A 22,971-nucleotide genomic window follows, 5' to 3' on the forward strand; every position below is an offset into this window, starting at 1 on the left:
TTTTTTTTTTACCACAAATATTTTCCATAAGTTTCTTAAACGCACACGTCGCGTTTGGTACGGAGAAGAAACGAGAAGAAAACTGATGCAAACGATTACTTATGAGATTTAGAAACTTATAATCTTGACTATTAAAAGTGTTATATTTGTTTTGTGCGCAGGCGAATGTGAGAGAGAAGTTTCTTATAAAATGTGTCCCCCTTCTGGCTGACGAGTATCTTACAAAAAGCTAAAACACAAACTACTTGTTCTAAAATATTCAGAAGTTAGGTTTCTCTAATGAAATGAAGTAACGCACTTCTCCTCGAAATTGAGGAACTCTAACTTTTTAAAGAAATCAATCTCGAGGTGGAGGGGTGTGTGTGTGTGTGTGTGTTTTGACAAGGTGATCAAAAGGATAAGAAAATGAGCAAACAAAACAAAGCGGCGAGTTCAATGACAAAGACCTTGCTGAAAAAAATTTACAATGGTTAACGTCCGCGCCCTACAAGAAGGAGCTTCCTGTTAGTCATATGACATATTTATATCTTAGCAAAATCAAAGGCCGAAGTCTAAGTAGAAATCTAGATTCATCCGCCTCTCAAATATGAAATTTCAACGATGTCGGAAACAGGAATACTAGTGTACAATTATCCTTTGCTTTCTGCTCAACCAATGCCATTATGTAAATGTAGGATGGAAAGGATATCTAACATAAGTGATTTATTTGTACAAGGACCTGCAAATATAGAACTCCAAAAAGATCATGATGAAACAGAAATAGTTTTTACATCTTGTGCTCACAAGTCTACTAAACTTACAGACCAGAAGCATATGTTCTTCAAGCACCAATCAACAAGCAACACGAACAACAATGGACTTAGTTGAGAGTATTTAGACACTTCTCTGCAAGTTCTCTGTTAGACTTTCCAGTACTCTTTTGCTTCACAGCTATACAAACCACTGTAATTGTATCCCGAACCAGAAAAGGGGGGAAATTGTGTCCAAGAAAAATAAAACTCAAAACTACTTGCCGCCTTGAGAAGAGCAACTTGAGCTACAATTTACCTACAAAACCAAGTCTTAAGAGAAAAACCACATCTTGATGAAGATTGTCAGGCCCATTTGCAGGACAAAAGCAGCAACCAATACAATCGCGAGATCATTTGACTGTATATACATTTTGAGATTTGCAGCAACGAAGCTAGCTGAAGCAGCACCAGCCAGTAGTGTGATTGTCCACCTAAGAAACTCGATCGGGATTACCAACAGAAACTGAGACACAGAACAAAAGTATCTTGTCAACAAAGTTACCAGAAAGACGAACGAAACCAATCAAGTTTCCGAAGAGTAGAAGTGATCTTCAATGGATGATCAAAAGATTACATCAAACTGCAATATGCAAACCATACGGTGTCAATTCAGTCCATGCATTGTCAAGTTTATGGGCTGCACACTCAGGTGCCTCACATGTGACAGATCCGTAACTTCTACATTATTGTTTGATGGAGTAACTTATGCTACTATGAACATGCTTTAGCTCTCGTAGATCTTGCTTTAAACACATAGCTAGACTTAAAGAAACCCATAAGCTTCTCAACCATAGAGGTACCAAGAGAAATCCATTACTATTACATCAGACACTCAGGTACTGATGGCATGCGCCAATAATCTAGACAAAAGACAGAGCAAAATTAGAAGTACTTACGGAGCTCAAAGTCAAAACAAAGAGGGAATATCCCCACAAGCACCAGAAGCGTATGAGGCTAGCACTAGAACCCAAGTACTGAAGCAAGAAATAGAACCCCATTGGCACAAGCAGTGCATAACCGTAAACTGAGCTTGCCGCGACGTTCACATAGTTGACATCAAATGACCAAGAACTGCTGCTATCACTTCTTTTATGCATCAGGTAAGTAGCACAATTTCCCAGGGAAGAAATGACAAATATCAAAGTAGCAGACACCCAGACAAGCCCATAACTGAAGGGGATACACAAAAACGAGGGAGAAGATTAATATCAGAGAAACAGATGAAAGACTGGAGAAGTTATAAAGAGCACCAAATCCACCAACGTTATCATATCAGACGGATTAGAAACATATTATACGATGTTACAACTGCTTATGCACAACATATTATCAGACTGGTTGGCTGATAACTTGAGTCGTTCTATATTGACTCAATACCATTTCAGCTTGATCCTTCACATTATTACATTGTGGATCTCCAGCACATTACAGCAACTAACATACTCTAATACTCGGAGCTACAAATTTCTAAATCAGAAGAGGGAGGTACAAAGAAATTTACAATTGAAAAAAAAACTAATAATCGGATAGTAGACACCTGGATAGACATGAAAAATAGAGCACAGAAATGATTCAATAGAAACATTTAAGACAGAAAAATACAAAATTCGATACTCCAACTCACAGCACCACACCTTGTATATATATGTAATGCATATATGAAAACATAACAAAAAAAGAAAAATAAGTAAAACTTCCAGCAATTGGAATCCCAGTAAATAGAAGCTTTCATCATAAATAGAAAACCAAGAAGGTTATTGTTACTTATTCCCAAATAAGAGTAATCAAACTATATCTAACTTCTCACTTTCTTGAAATAAAAGGCACTTAACAAATATACTAGTGCAGGGGAAATAATAATAATAATAATAATAATAATAATAATAATTTTTTTTTTTGATAACCGCGGTGTCCGGGCCAGCTTGCGCGCACCTCGACTAATTCCACGGGATACCTGCCACCTCCCACCAGTAACAAGTACCAGGTAACTCTATCCACCAAGGCTTGGATAGATGGGAAGAAATCACCTAGTGTTTTTTGTCTCCGCTGGGATTTGAACCTGAGACCTCATAGTTCTCACCCACTTCATTGACCACTGAGCCACACCCTTGGGTGCAATAATAATAATATATTAACACAGTAGTAGAACTGTTAACGGAAACGTAAAAGAAAGAACACAAGATTTAACGTGGTTCGGATCAAAATAATCCTACGTCCACCAGAGAACAGTTGCCTTTTTAATATTAACAAAGCAAGGGGAGAGTTCCCAATTACACTTAAGAGAATTTCTCTCTTAACTCTCTACTCACTACAATGTGTTGTATTATTTTTGGGATGGTTTCTACAAATGAAGGAGTGCATCTATCTATAGAGGTAAAGACCTCCTCTTGATGTCATGGGTGACATCAAAGGAGGAAGCTTCCTCCTAGCATCTACACCAACTCTTTCCACCAACTCTTCCAATTGGCATGTCATTGTTGACTAAACATAAACCAACACCTTCAATCTCCACCTTGGTTTGCGTTTCGAGGGTGCGTGTGAACAACTCTGGCCAAAACTTCTAAGCTTACTAGGCAACCCCGTTGTAAGAAACAAGAAGAATCAAACCATTGTTGAACATACCACCTCCACCTAACAACTGTTCTCTTCGGAGTTGCATCAGTTGATGCACACCCCCGCCAAGTCCTTGCAGTGTGCAAACTTAGCGAGTGGGACTATCTTGGTCAACATATCTGCAGCATTATCGTCTGTGATAACCTTCACGACCTTGATAGTTCCCTCTTCAACAACATCTCGAATAAAATGAAATCTGACATCAATGTGTTTAGTGCGCTCATGAAATCTCTGATTTTTCATTAGATGAATAGCACTCTGACTATCACATCTAAGAGTTGATTCCAGCTGAACCAAACTCAATTCCGCTACTAAACCTTTCAACCAGATAGCTTCCTTCACCGCCTCCGCTGCTGCCATGTATTCTGCTTCTGTCGTAGACAAAGCGGCAATCGACTGCAGAGTCGACTTCCAACTAACGGCACTGCCAACGAGGGTAAAGATGTATCCAGTTGTGGACCTTCTTCTGTCAAGATCTCCTGCATAGTCAGAATCTACATAACCGAGAATTGAAATACCTCCACCACTTTTTCGAAAGGTCAGACCAACACCAGAAGCTCCTTTGAGATATCTCAATATCCACTTGACAGCTTCCCAATGCCTCTTTCCTGGGCTGGACATGTATCTACTTACCACACTTACAGATTGAGCAATATCTGGACGTGTGCATACCATAACATACATAATGCTACCAACTGCACTGGCATAAGGAATCTTTGACATATGCTCCACCTCATCCTCGGACTGAGGCATTTGTAACTCTGAAAGTTTAAAATGAGGAGCTAATAGTGTACTTACAGGCTTGCACGTATGCATATTGAATCTCTTGAGAACCCTTTCAATATACCTCTTCTGAGAAAGATGTACAACATCGTCTTCTCTTGAAATCTCCATACCAAGGATTTTCTTGGCAGCTCCTAAATCCTTCATGTCAAATTCCTTACTCAACAGTTTCTTCAAAGCATTTATCTATGTAATGTTGTTAGCAGCAATAAGCATATCATCAACATACAACAGTAAATAAATCATTGAGTTACCAAACATCTTCTTGTGATACACACAGCTATCAAATGCACTCCTTGAGAATTCATGTGTAGTCATGAATGCATCAAACCTCTTGTACCACTGTCTAGGGGATTGCTTCAAACCATACAAAGACTTCTTTAGTTGGCATACGTGATCTTCTTTTCCCTCAGCTAGGAAACCTTCAGGCTGATCCATATAGATTGTCTCTTCTAGATCACCGTGTAAGAAAGCAGTTTTGACATCAAGCTGTTGAAGCTCCAAGTCAAATTGGGCAACCAATGCTAGTAGCACGCGAATTGAGCTATGCTTCACGACTGGAGAGAAAATCTCATTGTAGTCAATTCCCTCCTTCTGACTGAATCCTTTTGCAACCAATCTCGCCTTGAACCTAGCATCTTCCACTTCAGGAATTCCCTCTTTCTTTCGGTAGACCCACTTGCATCCAACTGTCCTCTTCCCCTTTTGTCTTTTCACTAAGACCCATGTCTGATTCTTGTGAAGAGACTCCATCTCTTCAGTCATGGCTAACCGCCATTGTACAGCATCCTTGCAAGAAGTTGCTTCAATATACGAGGAGGGCTCCAGATCCTTAATCTCTTCTTGTGCAGCTACGAACGCATATGCAATCAAGTTTGCTTGATCTATAAGGCGTTCCGGTTCTCGTGTCTGCCTCTTCTCCCTCCCCTTTGCAATTGTGTATGGTTCATTGACAGCAAGTTCTTCAAGGTCTACATCTTCTGACTCATCTTTAACCTGAGTCTCTTGATCCTTTTCCTTGGCAAGCTCCACCGGAAGCTCCACCTGCTCGTCGTTCTTGTTTCCTGAAAACTCCACGGAAACTTTACGGGGATCAAGTATAGAGGATTCATCAAAGGTGACATCTCTACTAACTATAAATTTGAGTAAAGACAAACACCAAAGTTTGTACCCTTTTACTCCATCCACATACCCTACGAATATGGCCTTCTTAGCCCTTGGTTCAAGCTTTCCTTCATTAACGTGATAATAAGCTGGACACCCAAATACTCGTAAGTATGAATAGTTAGAGGGTTCACCTGACCATACCTCATTCGGAGTCTTAAAGTCAATTGCCGATGCTGGAGATCGATTGACAATATGAGCAGCAGTGTGAACTGCTTCAGCCCAAAATACTTTGGACATTTTGGCTTGTAGGAGCATACAACGAGCCTTTTCAAGAAGAGTTCTGTTCATTCTCTCGGCAACTCCATTCTGCTGTGGGGTATGCCTGACAGTCCTATGTCTTGAGATCCCATGAACCTTGCAGAATTCATTAAACTCTTCATTGCAAAACTCCAAGCCATTGTCTGTGCGAAGATACTTGATTTTCCGCTCCATTTGATTTTCAACCAAAATCTTCCACTCTTTAAATGCTTCAAAAGCATCACTTTTTGCCTTCAAAAAATGCACCCAAACCTTTCGTGAGAAATCATCAATAAAAGTGAGAAGATACCTCTTTTTGCCCTTCGATGGAAGTTTAGAGGGACCCCATAAATCTGAATGGATGTAGTCTAGCACTCCTCTTGTCTTGTGTTTGCCAGTGCTGAAGCTGACATTCTTTTGCTTCCCTAGAACGCAGTGCTCACAGAAGTCAAGTGTGTTGATCTTCTCACCTTCCAAAAGGTTACGATTGCTCAACATCTCCAGTCCACGTGCGCTCATATGACCCAGTCTCATGTGCCATAGTCTTGCCTTGTCATCATTAGATAACTGCACTGTAGATGCATTTGCAGAGCCAACAATGGTGCTTCCGGCCAATGTGTAAAGGCCGTTCTCCAGCTTGCCTTTCAGCATGACTAAAGAACCTTTAGTCACCTTTATAGTTCCTGCTTCGCTCATGTACCTGTAGCCTTGTTCATCCAGAGTACTCAGGGAGATCAAATTCTTCTTCAGATCAGGAACATGACGGACTTGTGTAATAGTCCTCACGACTCCATCATGGCAGCGAACCCGAACTGAGCCAATGCCAACTATTGCACAAGTTGCATTATTGCCCATTACTACGGTTCCTCCACTTTTCTCATAGCTGCTAAACCAGTCTTTTCGGAACGTCATATGCAGAGTGCAAGCAGAGTCTAACACCCATTTGTTTCCATAACTACTATTATTATTACACGATGTTGTTAGTACATAATCATTATCAAAATCATGTACCTGTTCAACTGTGGATGCACTCGCCTTTTCCTTGGACTTTGACATTGGGCAGTCTCGTTCAAAGTGCCCCTTCTTGCCACAACCCCAACACTCTGTATTCTTCTTGTTCACACGAGACTTTGATCTGTGCTTTGATTTGCTCTTTCCCTGTTGGCTAGTCCGGCCTCTCACAAAGAGCCCACTTGCCTGGTCATCTCTATCTCCTTCAATGTGCCTCCGCACATCACTAGAGTTAAGTGCCTGCCGCACTTGCTCAAGCTTGATAGGCTCCTTGCTATACATCATTGAATTCTCAATATCACGATATCCTGAAGTCAATGAAAATAGCAAAGCACATGCAAGCGTCTCCTCCTCCTTTTTAATTCCTGCAATCTGTAAGTCCATGACAAGTTTATTGAACGCATCTAAATGATCTTGTAACGAAGTACCTGACCCCATATTAAATGTGTGAAGACGCCGTTGTAACAACATCCTTGTTGTTACTGATCGGTCTTGGTATAGCCCTTCTAGCTTTTCCCATAACTGTTTGGCCGTATCTTCGGTACCCGTACTCACTTCACAAAGCACGTTAGGTGCAAGGGATAGTTGGATTGCACTCAATGCATCCCCTTCAATCTTCTCCTTGTCGGGAGTTGATATATCCTTAGGATACTTTCCGTCAATAGCATGGATTGAACCTTCCCTCCGCAGTAACGCCATCATCTGGATCTTCCAGATATTGAAGTTGTTGCGTCCACTGAATCTATCAATTTCAAACTTCATGGAACTCATCTTTGCTTGTTCTTCCTCCTTGGATCGTTAAAGAATCATGTTGCTCTGATACCAATTGTTAGCGGAAACGTAAAAGAAAGAACACAAGATTTAACGTGGTTCGGATCAAAATAATCCAACGTCCACCAGAGAACAGTTGCCTTTTTAATATTAACAAAGGAAGGGGAGAGTTCCCAATTACACTTAAGAGAATTTCTCTCTTAACTCTCTACTCACTACAATGTGTTGTATTATTTTTGGGATGGTTTCTACAAATGAAGGAGTGCATCTATTTATAGAGGTAAAGACCTCCTCTTGATGTCATTGGTGACATCAAACTACCTCCTCTTGATGTCATGGGTGACATCAAAGGAGGAAGCTTCCTCCTAGCATCCACACCAACTCTTTCCACCAACTCCTCCAATTGGCATGCCATTGTTGACTAAACATAAACCAACACCTTCAAGAACGAATATAAAATTCCCTTCAAGATCGGAACCACAATTCATGTAGAAAAGTAGAACTCCACCTGTTTCATTTTCTACAACATTACAATTTTGGAGAGTCGAACAGTTGTAAATATTACTAGCATTTTATAAGACACTTCTCAAATATTTTTAATTGTGAATATCGTGATTTATAGTACTTCTAAGTAGTTTTTGACTAATTAAACTTATTTTTAAAAGTCAAAAAGTTCAATCTCTAAATTGAAATATAAAATTAGATGGTTTATCCCTCGTACTCTAAATGTAGTCATTCTTTTGGGATCCGAGGGATATCATTTTTGAAATCTTGTTACCAAGCTCAGTTTCTTTTTACCATAACCAAAAAAAAACTAGCAAGCTTTGAACAATAGCCAAGAAAGGCAGGAACTCTCTCACCACTCTTTCTCTCAGCCACTGAAACTCAGTTTTGAGAGTTTTGTCTCTAATAGAATTCGTTAATGCTGCAGTAACCTCTTCTCCAGTGAATGGCACTGAAGCCATTCTATCTCTTATACAGAACATCTTTATATTGCCATCTTCCCAGGCAGGTTTCCACTTATCCACTTTTCTTTATATCAAAGGAGCTTCTCATAGAAATTCAAAACGTGTTTTTATATTCTGTTGGTTCTTTGAGCCATCTCCTTTGTTATTTCCTGCTTCTCAAATATTATTATTTCCTTTGAGCGTTTGCCAATATACGTAAATATTTTGTGTTTCTCGTCAACCCTGCTTGATCAGTAAACACCTTAACTTTTGCCTCCACGACTTCTCCTCTACCCTTGCAACCTCCCGTCAAACTGCTTAAGTATTTCATTTCTTCCGCACATCATTTTTGCATCCAACATTGATGACTGACTCTGGTGGTCTAGTGCCGACTCAGTTAGCAGATTCTTCCTCCTGCCTTCCAATCTGCCACAAACATTAATGTTCCATTTCTTGATATCTTCCCGCAGCATCTTCAACTTTTTAGCAAGAAGCAAATCAGGTCTCCTAATATCATATTATTTCCATCATTCGTCGACCAATTCTGCAAAACCAGTAGCATGTAGCCACATGTTTTTGAATTTGAAGTGAGATTTTGACTTACTCCGATCACCACATTCCAGTAGAATTGGGAAGCGATCCGAAGAAGCTCTTGGAAGTACTCTACGTTTTATCTTTTTAAAAGCATCATCCAATTCGCTGGAAATTAGAACTCTACCTATCCTTGACGGAACAGAATCATTATCTCCTCTAAACCATGTACATTAACTTCTCTGAAGTGGCAAATCCATCCCTTCAAGATCTTCAATAATTTTTGAAAATGCTTTCATGGCCGTAGTGACTATCTTTCTTTCTTTCAAAAAGCGCACAACATTAATATCCAAACTATAAGCCTAGGCCAATTTCCTAAACCCCTAATAGTTGTCAATTCCCACCATAATCCTTTCCTCCTATTACTATTACATGGACAATATACTCCGTGATAGCCCTTCTAAATTCAGAGTTCATATCCTCAAAGAAAATTGTAACAAGTGGCTTCCAAAAATTTTCCTTAGAGACCCATAATCATTGGTCTCGCATCACTAGAATCCCTCCGCTTTCGACCTCCACCAATCTGCCCACCTACTCCCAAATTGTCTAATTAAAGTGGAAGAGGATTTATTTACCTTTGTTTCTTGAAAACAATAGATATCTGTCGCCTATTTTTTGACAAGTATCTTCACCAAGTTTAAATTATCCTTGTGGTTTAGCCCTCTAACATTTCAGATCAAAATCTTCAATTTCATTTTCTTTCATCTAGGTTCTTCCTCCTCTATGCTCTGTCATTTTTGTTACTTTCCCCATAATTTATGCCAAACTCTATAAGTTCCAAATTTTCATCTTTCTGACCCATGTTGTATTGACTTAGTGCTTGCTTCTCGAATTTGATTCTTTCTTGTAATCATGCTTTTCTCAATTCTGAAAATGAGATCTTGAGTTTCATCCTCAAACTCATTAATATGAACACTCAGCTACTTACATAATTTCAACATGTTCATTTTAACCAACTTCGCTGGAGATTGCTTGTTGGCCCTCCCGTGACTTTCTCCTTCAATCCAAGGCAGCATTAGAATGTCTAAGGGTTGGTCCACCCTAGACTACGACGATAAATCTTCGTAGACCAACGGAATTGGAGCCTCGACCGACATGCCTACCTCTGTATTTGTCATTGGTAGGACCATCAGCAACATGAGGTTTCTTACAGATTTAGCTTCTTAAATTTACTAAAGCAACATCTTCACCTTCACCCTCCTAACACTTTCATTTGCATTCTGCATGTCGGGATTAGAGGGGAACTTTTGAGGCCTTTTGGTGCATTTGCCTCGAAGCTCCGACTTCAACCAAAAGTCGGACTTCTAAAGCTTCGCTTTTTGAAGTATAATATCCTGTCTGAAATAGACAAGGGTGAATGGTGCTTTGGTGCGTATTTTATTTTGTTTGTCTTTAGTCCCTTATTATTTTGGCCTATGTTCTTTTGGGTTTAAAAGACATCTCCCGACTTTGTTTATTCTGCCTCATAGCCTCATCAATTTAAAATTCAAATTCTTCCCCTTTCTTGAAAGCGGGTGTGAGTGCGGTGTCATTTTTAGAACTTTCCACCTCAGGACTTTTGCATGCTTTGTTTCTAAACAAATCCAATGCTTGCAGCAACTCCATATGACAAATTCTAGCTACCGAATACATGTTTTTTGCTTATTCTTTCTACCCACGTCACAGCTTCCACCAAAAACAGCACCGTGAAGATCAAACTAAACCTGTTAATCGGGGCGGGCTGACCCATTTTCAACCCGCTTTGGCCCGGGTCAGCCGGTTCAGCCTGTTACTGTAGCTTATAGGTGCGGGCCGGGTCGGGTTGGGGGGCAGGTTTTAGACGAACACATTTTGGATACCGGTGCACCGGAACCCGCTAAGCCCGCTAACCCGTTAACGGGCTGCAGCCCGTTTCAGCCCGGTATCCGTTACAATTTTTTTAAAATTTTTTTGGACCGTTGCCAACGGTCAAATTCAGAAGTGAACATTGGGGAACGGCAGATTTTGTACAAATGGCCATTTCGGCCTCCCCCATTAAAAAAACAGCCCTCCCACCCCTAATAATTAAAAATTTACAATTTTAACCTTTTAAAACCTATAAATAGAGCCCCTTCTTCATTTTTTCTCACAATTCACTCTCTTACTACTCTAATTCTCTCTCAATTCTCTCTTGATATTATTGATTATTGTTCTTAAATTCTCAATTACTTATTATTTCAAGTTTCATCAAATATTTAGTTTAGCCATTACAAAATTATTATTATCAAATATCAAGTATTCAAGTGAAGTATTGTATCAAGTACTATCAAGTATCAACTATCAAGTTTCGGTCTATCAATTGAAGTTTGATTTTTGATATCAAAATTAATGCGGCATCCGGAATCCTGGTACACTCGTTCCATCTCTTTCCCTTCTTTGGTGTACACTTATTTTATTATTTAGAATTATTAATTTAATTTACATAATGAATTTACTTAGAGCAACCAAAGCATGCACTGGTAGAGGTGGTAGTAAGAAAACTTCCAAAAGATCAAGAGGTGGTGTTGGTTCTTCTAGTAGCTTTAAACATATTTCTGAAAGTTCACCTGAAAATTTAAATGTAGATTATGAGCGAATGCAAGAAAATTATGGTATAGATGATGATTTAGATGATATTCAATCACCCGATAATCTTGAAACACCACCACCTAATCCTGGTAATGCTAGTCAAACTCAAAATATTAGGGGTGGAAAAAGTAAGCCTCCCCTCCCTATTAAGAAGAATCGAAGATTAAGAAGTAAGTGCTGGAATTTTCTTGACATACTAGAAGATCAAAAAAAATTATGTAAAATGTAGAATTTGTAATGAACTTTATAAACATGAGTTCGGTAAGGGAGGGGAAACGGGTCAACCTCGTAGGCATATGATAGAGCTCCACCCTCTTGATTAGGGAGTAGATGAGGAAGATGGGCAACAAAAACTTAACCCGAGTACTGTGGGGTTAATGGGTAAATACGATATTAAGAAAGATCGGGAAGAATTAGCTAAAATGATTGTTTTAGGTTGTTTACTTTTTAGTTTTGTTTCTTCACCGTATCTTGTTACTTATATTCAAAGAATTTATAACCCTTTGTTTAAAGGTATTCCTAGAAGTACTTGTAGAGTTGATATCTTTAGGCTTTTTGGACAATATCAGACATATATACGTTATTTGTTCGTAAGTCTTTCTTGTAGAGTTTCTCTTCCTTCTGATATTGGTCGTGCTGTAAATGGAAATGATTATTTGCTTGTTACATGCCATTGGATAGATGATAATTTTTGTATGCAAAAACGTATTATTGCTTTTAAATATATCAAAGTCATACTGATGCATTTATAAGTAATACTATCCATGAAGTTGCTATATTTTATAATCTTGCAGAAAAAGTTTTGTGTATGTCATTTAATAATGCTTCTAACAACAATGTTGCTATTACAATATTAAAATTGCATCTACACCCACCACTTCCTGAAATATTTCATGTTAGATGTGCATATCATATTTATAACTTGATTGTCAAGAGTGGCCTTGAATTATTTAGAGATGAAATCACTTTAGTTAGGAGAGATGTTGGTGTAATTCAAGGAAATAATAGAAGTGCTAGATTAAATGCATTTAAGGAAAAATGTGTACACTATGGACTAAAACCAAGACTCATGCCTGAAGAAATAGTTACTAGGTGAAATTATACTTATTTATTCTTAAGATGTTATAAATATAGAATGCCTATAACTGAAGTTGCTAATTCTCATTGTACCGATCCTAGCCGTTTGTTAACATCTAGAACTTGGGATGTCATTGAAGATGTTGTACAATTTTTACAAAAATTTTATGTGGCTACACTTGAGTATTCAGGAGCTTATTATCCTACTATTGTAAATGGTTTAGTTCATATTGTTGAAATTTCTCTTTTACTACATAATTTGAAGAAGAAAGAAGGATATACTTCTGTTGTTGAATCTATGCTAGATAAGTTTAAAAAATATTTCTACCCAATTCCCCATATTTACCTAATTGGTGCTATTTTAAACCCTACTATCAAAATGATAAAGTGTCGCCAATTAATCAGTGTTTTATATACTTATATGGATATTGGACAGACTGAAACTCCTGATATTGACACTTGAATTTCTGATCTACACAAACATTTACAAACTTTATATAATTATTATGCTAAAATTGTTGATGCTTCTTCGGTTGTAAATGCAAATATTCCTTCAAGTAATACTTCAACATTTGGAACAACTTTGGATGATGATGATGGTGTTCAAGATTATTTGATTTGGTCTACACTAGGAGAACATCAACAAACCAGTAGCAGGAATATTGATGAACTCCAATTCTACTTGCAAAAGTCACCAGAGCCCCTCACAAAGGATTTTCTACCGCTAGGTTGGTGGAAGAGCAACTCAAATCAATTTCCTGTTCTTTCGGCCATGGCTCGAGACGTGCTAAATGTGCCGATTTCAATAGTCGCATCAGAGAGCGCATTTAGCCAAGCAAGGCAGCAGCTAGTAGATACTAGTCATTCATTGGGCAGCAACACTTTGGAAATTCTAGTGTGCTTCAGAGATTAGATAAGACCAGAACGGCGAAATCAAAGGCGTGCCGAGGTAGACGAAGCGGAGGACCAAGAAATTGGAGATATAATGGTTTATGATTCCGATTCAACCAATGCCAGAAACCAAGAACCTCATGTTGACATGGAAAAACTTACAAAAATGATGCAAAGCATGTGATGTACTATTTCTTATTTTTTATAATTGTTGTAGACTTTTAATTTACAAGTTCAAAAATAAAAAATTCAAAAAAGAACTTGCAAATTAATTTGAAGTATTAAAAATATAAAATGAAAGCCTTCGGAGTTTGTTCCTTGCATATTGCCTATTGGTCTTATTAAATAATTTTTTGTAGCCACTTACTTTCTAATTTCAATTTTAAAATTTTAAAATTCAAATTTCAAATTTAAAACTTTAATGTTTAAAATTCAAAGTTTAATTCTAAGCCTTAAAAGTTTGCAAACACTTAAGTACCAATAACATTGAATAAGAAAAACAAAAATTAAATTTTAAAAAAATTGTACAAGCCCGGCCCGCCCGAACCCGATAAGCCCGAACCCGGACGAGCCCAAAATAACCCGAAATTTTTCAACCAGCCCCCAGCCCGCTAACCAACCCGGTCCAATAATGGACGGGCTGGTTTTTTTTTTGTTCAGCACGTCCCAACCCGCTAGTTAAACACCTTTAGATCAAACGCTCAATAGAGAAATTCATTCTTGAAGGAATAACTCCTCTATAGTCAATGCAAATCCTAGCTCATTTCAAGTGTGCTGTACTTTTTGCACCATTATCAATCCTGGGACCACCACATTTTTCACCTACTACTTTGAAAATGTTATCCGACCAAAGATCTAGAGCGAGGCCTACAAGTCTAATCTACAAATATTGTGGTTCCCCATTCGCACCTTGACATGTGTTCATGGGAGACCGCCAAACCAAAATAAATCCTTGTTTATCTCCTTGATATTAACTCACGTCGGTGCCTCCCAATTGGAATCTGTCCATTTTTGTACCTCTGCCAAGAAAGGATGTTTTGTTCGACTTGTGACAAAGCAACCCTACCAAACAATTGACTGTGTTTTGTATCATTTTGGCTAAATCAGCCCACCCTTTATCCACATTAATCACTGGAATGCTGACCATAGATTTCCTATTACTACGCATTGACACAATTCTCACTTTCCTTTCATAAATGTTATAATTCTGATATATGAAGTATGCATGTCCCTGTTCCCAGCTTTTCTATCGTTTACAAATCATCCATGTAACATGTTGATGCTAACTTTAGCACCTTAGAAATCTCCATCAAGTTCTTCCTATCCACATGAATCCTGTTGGTGTATCTCTTATTTCTTTTAATGACCTTGAACTAGTCTGATATACTATCTCTCATTTCTCTTAATTCAAAAATCGTTTCTCTGGCCATGAAGATACTCGGCGATCGTCCTGATAACTAAGAAACCCAAAGTAAATGACTGTATAAAGAAACAAGAAATATGTAAGATGCAGTGAAAACTGAAAGGATAAAGGAATAAAGACATATGAAAGAGGAAATGATTAAATCTGAATAAGATCGATCAGAAAAGGTGAGAAGAAGCCAAATATGCCTGAAAGTTGGACGGAGGGGAGAAGATCAAAAGAGCAAGAAGAGGTTCATTTCTCAAGAGAGAGAAAAGCATAAGTCTCAGTCTATTAAAGGCATGATCTTCAATAGTCAAACTTAAAGTTGATTCTTATTGTTTGCAAGAAGTAAAGATTGAAGCAGAGTTGTCACAATTGGAAAGCTCTAAGAAGCGCTCTAGGTCTGTTGGGGCTTTAAGCGCAAAGCGCACTTAAAGTGGGGGCTTTAATAAGAAAAGGGACAATGAAGGGGAATATATGCATGCATATACATATATATATATATATATATATATATATATATATATATAAAATAAAGTAACAAGTCCATTCATAATGTTTTCCTTTACAGCTAATACACTTATTTTCTGATTATGTTTGTTTTTTAGTGTCGCTTGATTTACGACAAAATTCATGGGCAATGAGGTGCATGTCTTAATGCGTTGCCTTAGGCTGTAGCACAACTTAAGCGAGGCGAAGCACCCTGCCTGAGCTTTTCTGAGCTTCAGAGCTTAAGTGCACCTTAAATGAGCCTTTGATAACACTGGATTGAAGAAGATAGTATGGAGTTATTCCACCGTTCTTGGCCTGATGGATGTCATTTTAGTATGTTTAAGGCTAATGGTACAAGGAACGACATGATTGTGCTATAAGACAAGAGGTACTAGTCTTTCAATGATGTAATAACTGGTAATCGCTCGGTCTCTGACTCGTTAAAGAATAATTCAAACAACTCTATTGGATTTTCACTGGACTTTATGGACCAAGCACAAGAAAGGAGAGAGTGAATTGTGATCTGAAGTTGCTGTTTTAGAAGAGTTTGGTCTACTGTAGACCATAGGTGGTCAATGGAGACTTCAATGAAACAAGTTACACTGGTGAATAGGGGTGGCAAAATGGTTCAAAGAAAACAGTTAACCACCCATATTATCCATTAAAAAATGGGTTGGATAAGGAACTATTTAAAAACGGGTCAAATATGGATAAGAACCATATTATCCATTTAGAAAATGGATAACCAATGGGTCTAACTTTTACATTTGTAAAGCCTCAAATTGGGGTTCCTCAAGTTAGGGAGACTAAGAATTCTCCCAAAAGTGATCATATGTAAGAAGTCATGGATAATATGGTTATCCATATTATCCGCCGGTTAACCCGCTTTTTATCCGTATTAAATATGGGTCGGGTCGGATAATTTACCCATTTTTTCATTACCCGTTTTCAACCCGAACCATATCCGATCTGGCCCGCCCATTTGCCACTCCTACTGGTGAAAAATAGAGCCAATAATGAACAACCTTTTTGACGCATGGAATACCATTTCCAGAGGCGTTCTTCCAAGTCTAAGAAAAAAAATTCTGAATTTATTGAGGAAACGAATTTAGTTGAATGTCCATGGACCATAGTGTATCGGTAGTTTCACATGGGTTAGAGGGGCAGCTCCAAAGAAGCTTCGAGGAAAGATAGATTCCACTTCTCATCTGAGTGGGATAAGAAACTGAATCTATATCAGGCAACCGACCTAGCCTAAGGCCTCATTTGTTTGCACTTAATGGAGGTCTGGATCTTAATCATTCAGATATTTGTCACTAAGTGTGTTTGTCTTTAAGATCTGAATGTTAATCATTTAGGTCTTTAACCATTAAGTATGTTTGTTTTTTCAATTTTACAACCACTTAATGGGTCTAAATAGATATTAATGATTAAAGAGTCTTAATATCATTAAGATGTTATACATTCAAGAATTTATGTAAAAATAATATTTCAGTATTACTCCTACACTTTCACCGCTAATAACCATCACCAACCGCTATCGTTGTCCCCCACGATTATACATTACTACCACCCATTACCCACCATCTATTACCACAATCCTCAGCCACAACCACTACTGCGGCTAAGCACGAATGTAAGTTGTTACTACCACTAACTGTCATTTACAACCATCACCACCAAACACCATTACCACAACAATCACCAATCATCATGATCAACCACCACTATATATCACTCATCACTGTTATCAGTCGCTACCACCATCAACCACCACCGTTAACTACTATAGTCATCCACCATCTACTACTCTTAGTTACCAATATCAAACCAACACCACCACCAACACCCAGTCGACACCCACAACCATCACTATTAGCTAGCATCACCATCAACCACCATATAATTTTTTAAAAATATTTTATTAATATAATATTAAATTAATTAAAAAATATTTTATTAATATAATATTAAATTAATTAGTACTATTTGATTTGAATTGATACTTATTAATTTTTAAACAAAAACAAGTTTTACATATTCAGATGTAGAGAAAACAAACAGTCATAATTATTCGATATTCAGATCTTAATTCAACATATTAAATTTCTCAGATTCAAACGTTTTAATCTTAATACACATATTAATATTCAGATATATATGCAGATACAGACGTCTTAATCTTAAAAAAAACAAATGAGGTCTAAGACATCTCCAGACCACAATCCTCATTATAAGGAGTGGAAAGAAAAAGTTCATAATTCAAATTCGAGAACATACGGTTAGAAATTAATGGATTTATGGAGTTGTTGCAAAAGTGGTGTGGTTCTTTTGAAAGACATAGACCATATTATAATTTGACCCAATAAATTGAAAATATTGAAGATTAGTGGGAGAGAATGGAATATTAACACTTCTGGTAGATTGGAAAAGGAGAAATCAGATATTTGTAGATAATGCCAAATCTGGACATATATTGGAAATAGGGAGTTGACAGATAATGAAATGGTGCAAAGTGCAGAGTTAAAATGGAATTGGAGGAAACTGCCAAATGTGAGGAAATTTCATAGAAGGAAAAAGTTGACTGCTTTGGCTGAAGCAAGGAGATAAATCACAAAATTCTTCCACAAAATGACTAATCTACACAGATTTAATTGAAGCTATGGTGGTAATGATAATCTAGTGGAAGATACAAAGGGCACCAATGAAGTGATTCAGTCCTTCGTGTCTCTACATAAAGAATAAGCGAATTGGAGACCTGGCTTTCAACCTGGTAAACTCCAAAAAATTGTAGAAGAAGACTTCATTCAGTTACATAGCCTTTTGAGGAGGAGAAAATATGTGGTAATCAGCGAGTATGCAGGAGATAAGGCTCCGGAGAAAGATGTTTTTCTTTTTTTGGGATAACCGAGAAATTCCTGAGGATCAGCATACGGTTTGGAACTCCTTGGACAATGGACCCGCCCCTCTACCCTTCTCCACTTAAATATCAGGATGTCGTCCGTGACAGATTTGAACCTGTGACGTGCGTCTAACCCACACATCACACGCTGCCCTCTTACCACTAGACCATCACAAGCAGATGATTTTCAGGGCCTTTTATCAAAAGGGTTGGAGGGTCTTAGTTTATTGCTACGAAAGGACATGGAAATGAGCTGGATTAGGGGTTTCAACATTTGGGAAGGCGCGCAAATACCCAAAAATTTATGTTGATGATACATTGAATTATTTTTAAAAGAAAGATCATATAACATATTTGAGGGTAGTACTGTATGTGTTTAAAGCTCTCTCGAGTTTACAAATGGCATATGAAAAAATGTCATATTTCCCGGTTACGATGTTCAAAATATTCAAGTGTTGGCTGAACGTTAAGGTGAACTACGGGAAGCTAGCTCACCACTTAGTTGGGACTCCCACGAGATGCTAAATACAAATCAGAAGGAATATGGCAAGGGCTGGTGGAAATTATTGAGTACAAGCTTTCCAGCTGGAAGAAAAAAACAATAGCTTTCTTCTGGGTGTAAGGGGTGTCCACTAACAGTGTACTCGATGCACTACTAACATAAGGACTTTATTTCAAAGCCAAAAAAGGTGGAATTGAAGCCAGACAAATTGAGAGGAGATTTTTTGTGGGATGGGACCAGGGGCTGAACTCCTTTGTAACTTGTGAAAGGGAGTTTATTACAATAAGCAAGAGAGAAGGTGGATTTGGAATCAAGAACGTACAGGTGCAAAACAAAAGTCCATAATTCAAGTGGTTATGGATATATATCCAAAAGGGTAATTCATTGTTCAAAAGTTGTAGAGGTCAAATTCAGAAGATAAAATTTTTCGTGTACTGATACAGCTTTCACATCTCATGGTTGTGGATTGTGAAAATATACCAGAAGCTAGTGGGAGGATTTCACAAGTATGCTGCATCTCAAGGTAGGTGATGGTAAGATAATTCTTTTTTGCTGTGATGCTTGGTTGGGACATACCCCTTTGAAAGCGATGTTTCCTAACCTGTTTACGGTTGCACAAAAAGAGTTGGCTGAAATTGATCAATATAGAAATCAAGGACGGGGAAGCGACATTGTGGAAAGATGAAACTATTGGGAAGTGGGAAGATTAGTGCAGCTGTTACAGTTGCTGGAATGTTTCAAGGAGTGTGAGGGGATACTGATGCATTAAATTAGGAAATTCATAACAGTGATAAGCTCTCATGAGCTCAGCCTATAAATGTTTGAATTTTCCTACTTGCCAGCTAACTATATGGCCACAGAAGATGATATGGAGGACCTGCACACCACCTAAGATAGTTTGCTTTAGCTGGTCAGTGATATATGATGCTATTACTATCTTAACTCAGAATAACCTGCAGAAAACGGGTACAAGTATGTGAAGTAGATGTCACCTGTATGAAAAGGCAGTTGAAAATACAAATCAACTTCTTTTGCACTTCCCAGTAACTCCACAATTGTGGAATATGTTTCTACGCATTTATGAAGTCAAATGGATCACGACCATGACTGTCAAAGGACGAACCCTTTGTTGGAAAAGAAGAGGAGAGGAGGAACAAAATAAAACTCTAAGAGACTATTCCCCCTTCCATTTGGGGGATCATTTAGAGAAAAAGAAACCAAAGGTGCTTCTAAGGAAAAATGGTTTCTATCCTAGACTTAAGTATAAGTGTACATGATTGTTAGCCTCATGTTACAAGCTGGAAGATGTTTATGAGATAGGAAAGAATTAGGCTCTATTAGCTCATCGCACAACCTGAAAAGTGTGGATCTTTATTTTTCATATTATAGGTTATGCAGATTTAGTGAAATAAAATTTACTTACTTATCAGATAAAAAAAAGAAGGAAAATCTATCTAGCTTGAACTAAACTATCAAACAAATACCTTCTTTTTATGGATATCTCTTTCAGTTTCTTAACAGCAAAAACTAGCTGCATGCACCGTGAGTAACCATGGCACAAATAGAAAGCATAAAAAGAGAACACAAAATGATGATACAGAATAAGCACTTTAGATTGTATTGGTTTGTCAATATCACATCAAAGAAAAGGATCCGATGAAACCAATAGATGTTCAGCATTTCTCAAACCTAGCTACATTGTCTATGTACTTCCAACTGACAAAATTTGTTGTTCTTCCTACATTCATAATTGATAATGCAGGACTTACAGATCAGGGTTGGCATCAATCTTGCTGAAGAAATCTCCACTAAGAGGATTCAAAGAACTCATCAATCTGTTCATGACAATATCTTCATCTACATTGAAATACTGTGTATAAGATGAGACACTAAATACTCCTTTCCAGGTGTTTGCTGATTGCTGCCCATTCGCCTCTGCATGAGGTAGGTGGTTACAATTCAAGATAATGTAGCTGCATTGTGTATTACTTCTAGAATGACATGAATTGGTTGGGAATAGAAGGATGTGAATATTAACAAAATTATGTTCCATGTATATCGATCAAAAAAGAAGCTCTCCAAGCTTATCTGCAGCAGTTATCAGGATAAAAGGTAGATTTACCAAGTGAAGGCCAGTGAACGCCAATTGGGAGAAAAAAACCGTAGAGAGACAATCAAATAAACAGAAGAGGAGGAAGATAAATGCAGAATGAAGGAGAAAAATCAATTGGAGATTATGCTACTACCAAATAGAGGTGCTTTAGACGCTACACTGCCCTTCCTTAAATAGTTGCCCATATATAGTTCTATCCTAAAGCATGACTACCACACATAAAATATAAGCTTGGTATTGTAGATAGAAGAGCACCATGATCAGAGACCCTTTTTCATTTGTTAGTAGATTAGAGACTATTATTGCAATGATACCATCTTCTTTGATCGCCTTCATCATAGTCCCTCAATCCTACTTAATGTGCACTTTCTTTAGCAAAGGATCATAAAATGCATCACATTCTTCAGAAAGAAATACTAATATAAACATTTCAATACTTCAACAATAACATGAACTAAAAGGAATTCAACTTCAAACTAAAGAAAGAACATGCACTCTTATCATAAAAGTTTTATATATATTTCACTGACCAACTAATATACTCATCCAAACCTACTATTATGAGATGCAAATCATATTAGTTTCTCAAATCTTTTTTTTTATCAACAACTAATTTCTCAATACTAAATATCAACCGTGCCACTATGCATGGAAAGGGGATAAATCTATAAATAACAGGCATACCACTAGTTCCTCCGAGAGTTTGATATCCGCTCCCTGTACTGGCACCACTATTTGGAGGAAATATTTGCAAATTTGCTGCAGGAGCTGCATATATATTAGATTAGCAAAAGTCGGCTCTCTGGTAGAACAGTAGAAAATATTAAGGGTCCTCTTAAGAGGAGGGATTTGACCGTATTCTTTCATATTCATAAGCTTAAATCCTTTTTAGTTGTTTGGGTATTACCTACGAAAATATGGATTTGACAAATTTAATCAACTTAAATCACATTATGTCAGCCCCTATTTTGGATCCTTTCATATGACACTCGAAAGCATTACATATGGATCTATAAGCCCAAATCTCTCCATGCAACAAATGGTGAAGTACCTTGCGGGTTAGTGGTGCTTTTTTCTTCAGTAACAACAGCCTGCACAGTGCAAGCAATCTATTCAGCTAAAACTCCAACATCTAAGCAGCTGCAATACTAACTAAACGTGGATAATGATAACATTTTACCTTTTTAAGCTGATTTGAACTAAGTCTGTATCTCATGGTTGATATTTTAATCCAGGGATTACATAAAATAAAACTAATGTTTCTACATAGTTGAACCAGTAGGAACTCAAATCCTAATCAAGGAATTTAAGGATTTGAAACGCCACTCAAAAAGGGAGTCAGATACCTCCAGTATTTAGATGTAAATTAAATCCCAACTATCGTATCTCTATAACTAGAAAATTCATGAGTTGGAATTCATTTTCGTCCAATCAGTTGTAAATGTTGAAGCTGCTTTTTAAATCATAAAGCTAAGGATTGCAAATATACCAAATAAAAATAAACTTAACGGCTAAAGCATGCATTCATCCATGTATGCCGATACGACCAAACGATATTTTGTTACAACTAAATTTAACAAATTGACTTGCTAGTTACTAAAAAAAAAAAATTAGCTAGAAAAGTCCTAGTTTTGATTTTTTTTCTCCTTGGTTTTGCACTTCTCCGTAATAGCTAATAAAGCAAAAACGGATCAAATCTATAATAAGCAAGACCTAAAATCCCAATATATTAAAAAAAGCAATGCCTCCACTAGAGCAATCGATACATAAAGTAAGAGATATTAAGCGCAAAAGAGTCATAAGTGAAGAGTGCGAACCGGGACAGAGCCGATCAAATGGCTGGTAGGAAAATTGGAGTAAGACTCGTCCATTGTACGTAAAATGTGAAATGCGAGGGAGATCTTGCAGTAGATAATTTGAAATGCTAAGCTCTCAGAAACTCATTGATACCGAAATTGATAGCAGATTTAATTAATGAGTTCTCTGAGAATCGAATCGTTTTTCGAGACGAGCCCTAATGAATTGTTTAATCAGGAAGTTTTCTTATGAAAATGGAGGAAATAACCGGTACGGGTGAACTTCGATGGGAGCC

At 37.5% G+C, this 22,971-nt stretch overlaps 1 protein-coding gene across 2 annotated transcripts; it reads right to left on the reverse strand.

Annotated features, from left to right (window-relative positions):
* Positions 1 to 669: 669 nt before the first annotated feature.
* LOC104218359 (uncharacterized) lies at positions 670 to 22,964 on the reverse strand. 2 transcript variants are annotated; one of them, XM_009768835.2, is made up of 6 exons: positions 22,697 to 22,964; positions 21,931 to 21,970; positions 21,564 to 21,647; positions 20,536 to 20,701; positions 1,688 to 1,961; positions 670 to 1,254 (listed from the first exon to the last, which is right to left on the reverse strand). In XM_009768835.2, exons 1-6 carry the CDS (start codon positions 22,748 to 22,750, stop codon positions 1,063 to 1,065), a joined length of 810 nt encoding a protein of 269 aa, XP_009767137.1. In that variant the 5' UTR covers positions 22,751 to 22,964; the 3' UTR covers positions 670 to 1,062. The 2 variants fall into 2 exon arrangements, with proteins under 2 accessions (XP_009767137.1, XP_009767138.1); XM_009768836.2 differs by having other exon boundaries at positions 21,564 to 21,638; positions 22,697 to 22,961.
* Between the last annotated feature and the right edge of the window lie 7 nt (positions 22,965 to 22,971).

This window comes from Nicotiana sylvestris, chromosome 3, assembly GCF_000393655.2.
Source record: "Nicotiana sylvestris chromosome 3, ASM39365v2, whole genome shotgun sequence".
Taxonomy (NCBI): Eukaryota; Viridiplantae; Streptophyta; class Magnoliopsida; order Solanales; family Solanaceae; genus Nicotiana; species Nicotiana sylvestris.

Coding starts and splice junctions, on each gene's coding strand:
- LOC104218359 (XM_009768835.2), bottom strand. CDS start 22,750: ATGGACGAGTCTTACTCCAATTTTCCTACCAGCCATTTGATCGGCTCT. Junction 21,648..21,930: donor AAGCACCACTAACCCGCAAG/GTACTTCACCAT, acceptor ATATATATGCAG/CTCCTGCAGCAAATTTGCAA. Junction 20,702..21,563: donor AACTCTCGGAGGAACTAGTG/GTATGCCTGTTA, acceptor TACCTCATGCAG/AGGCGAATGGGCAGCAATCA.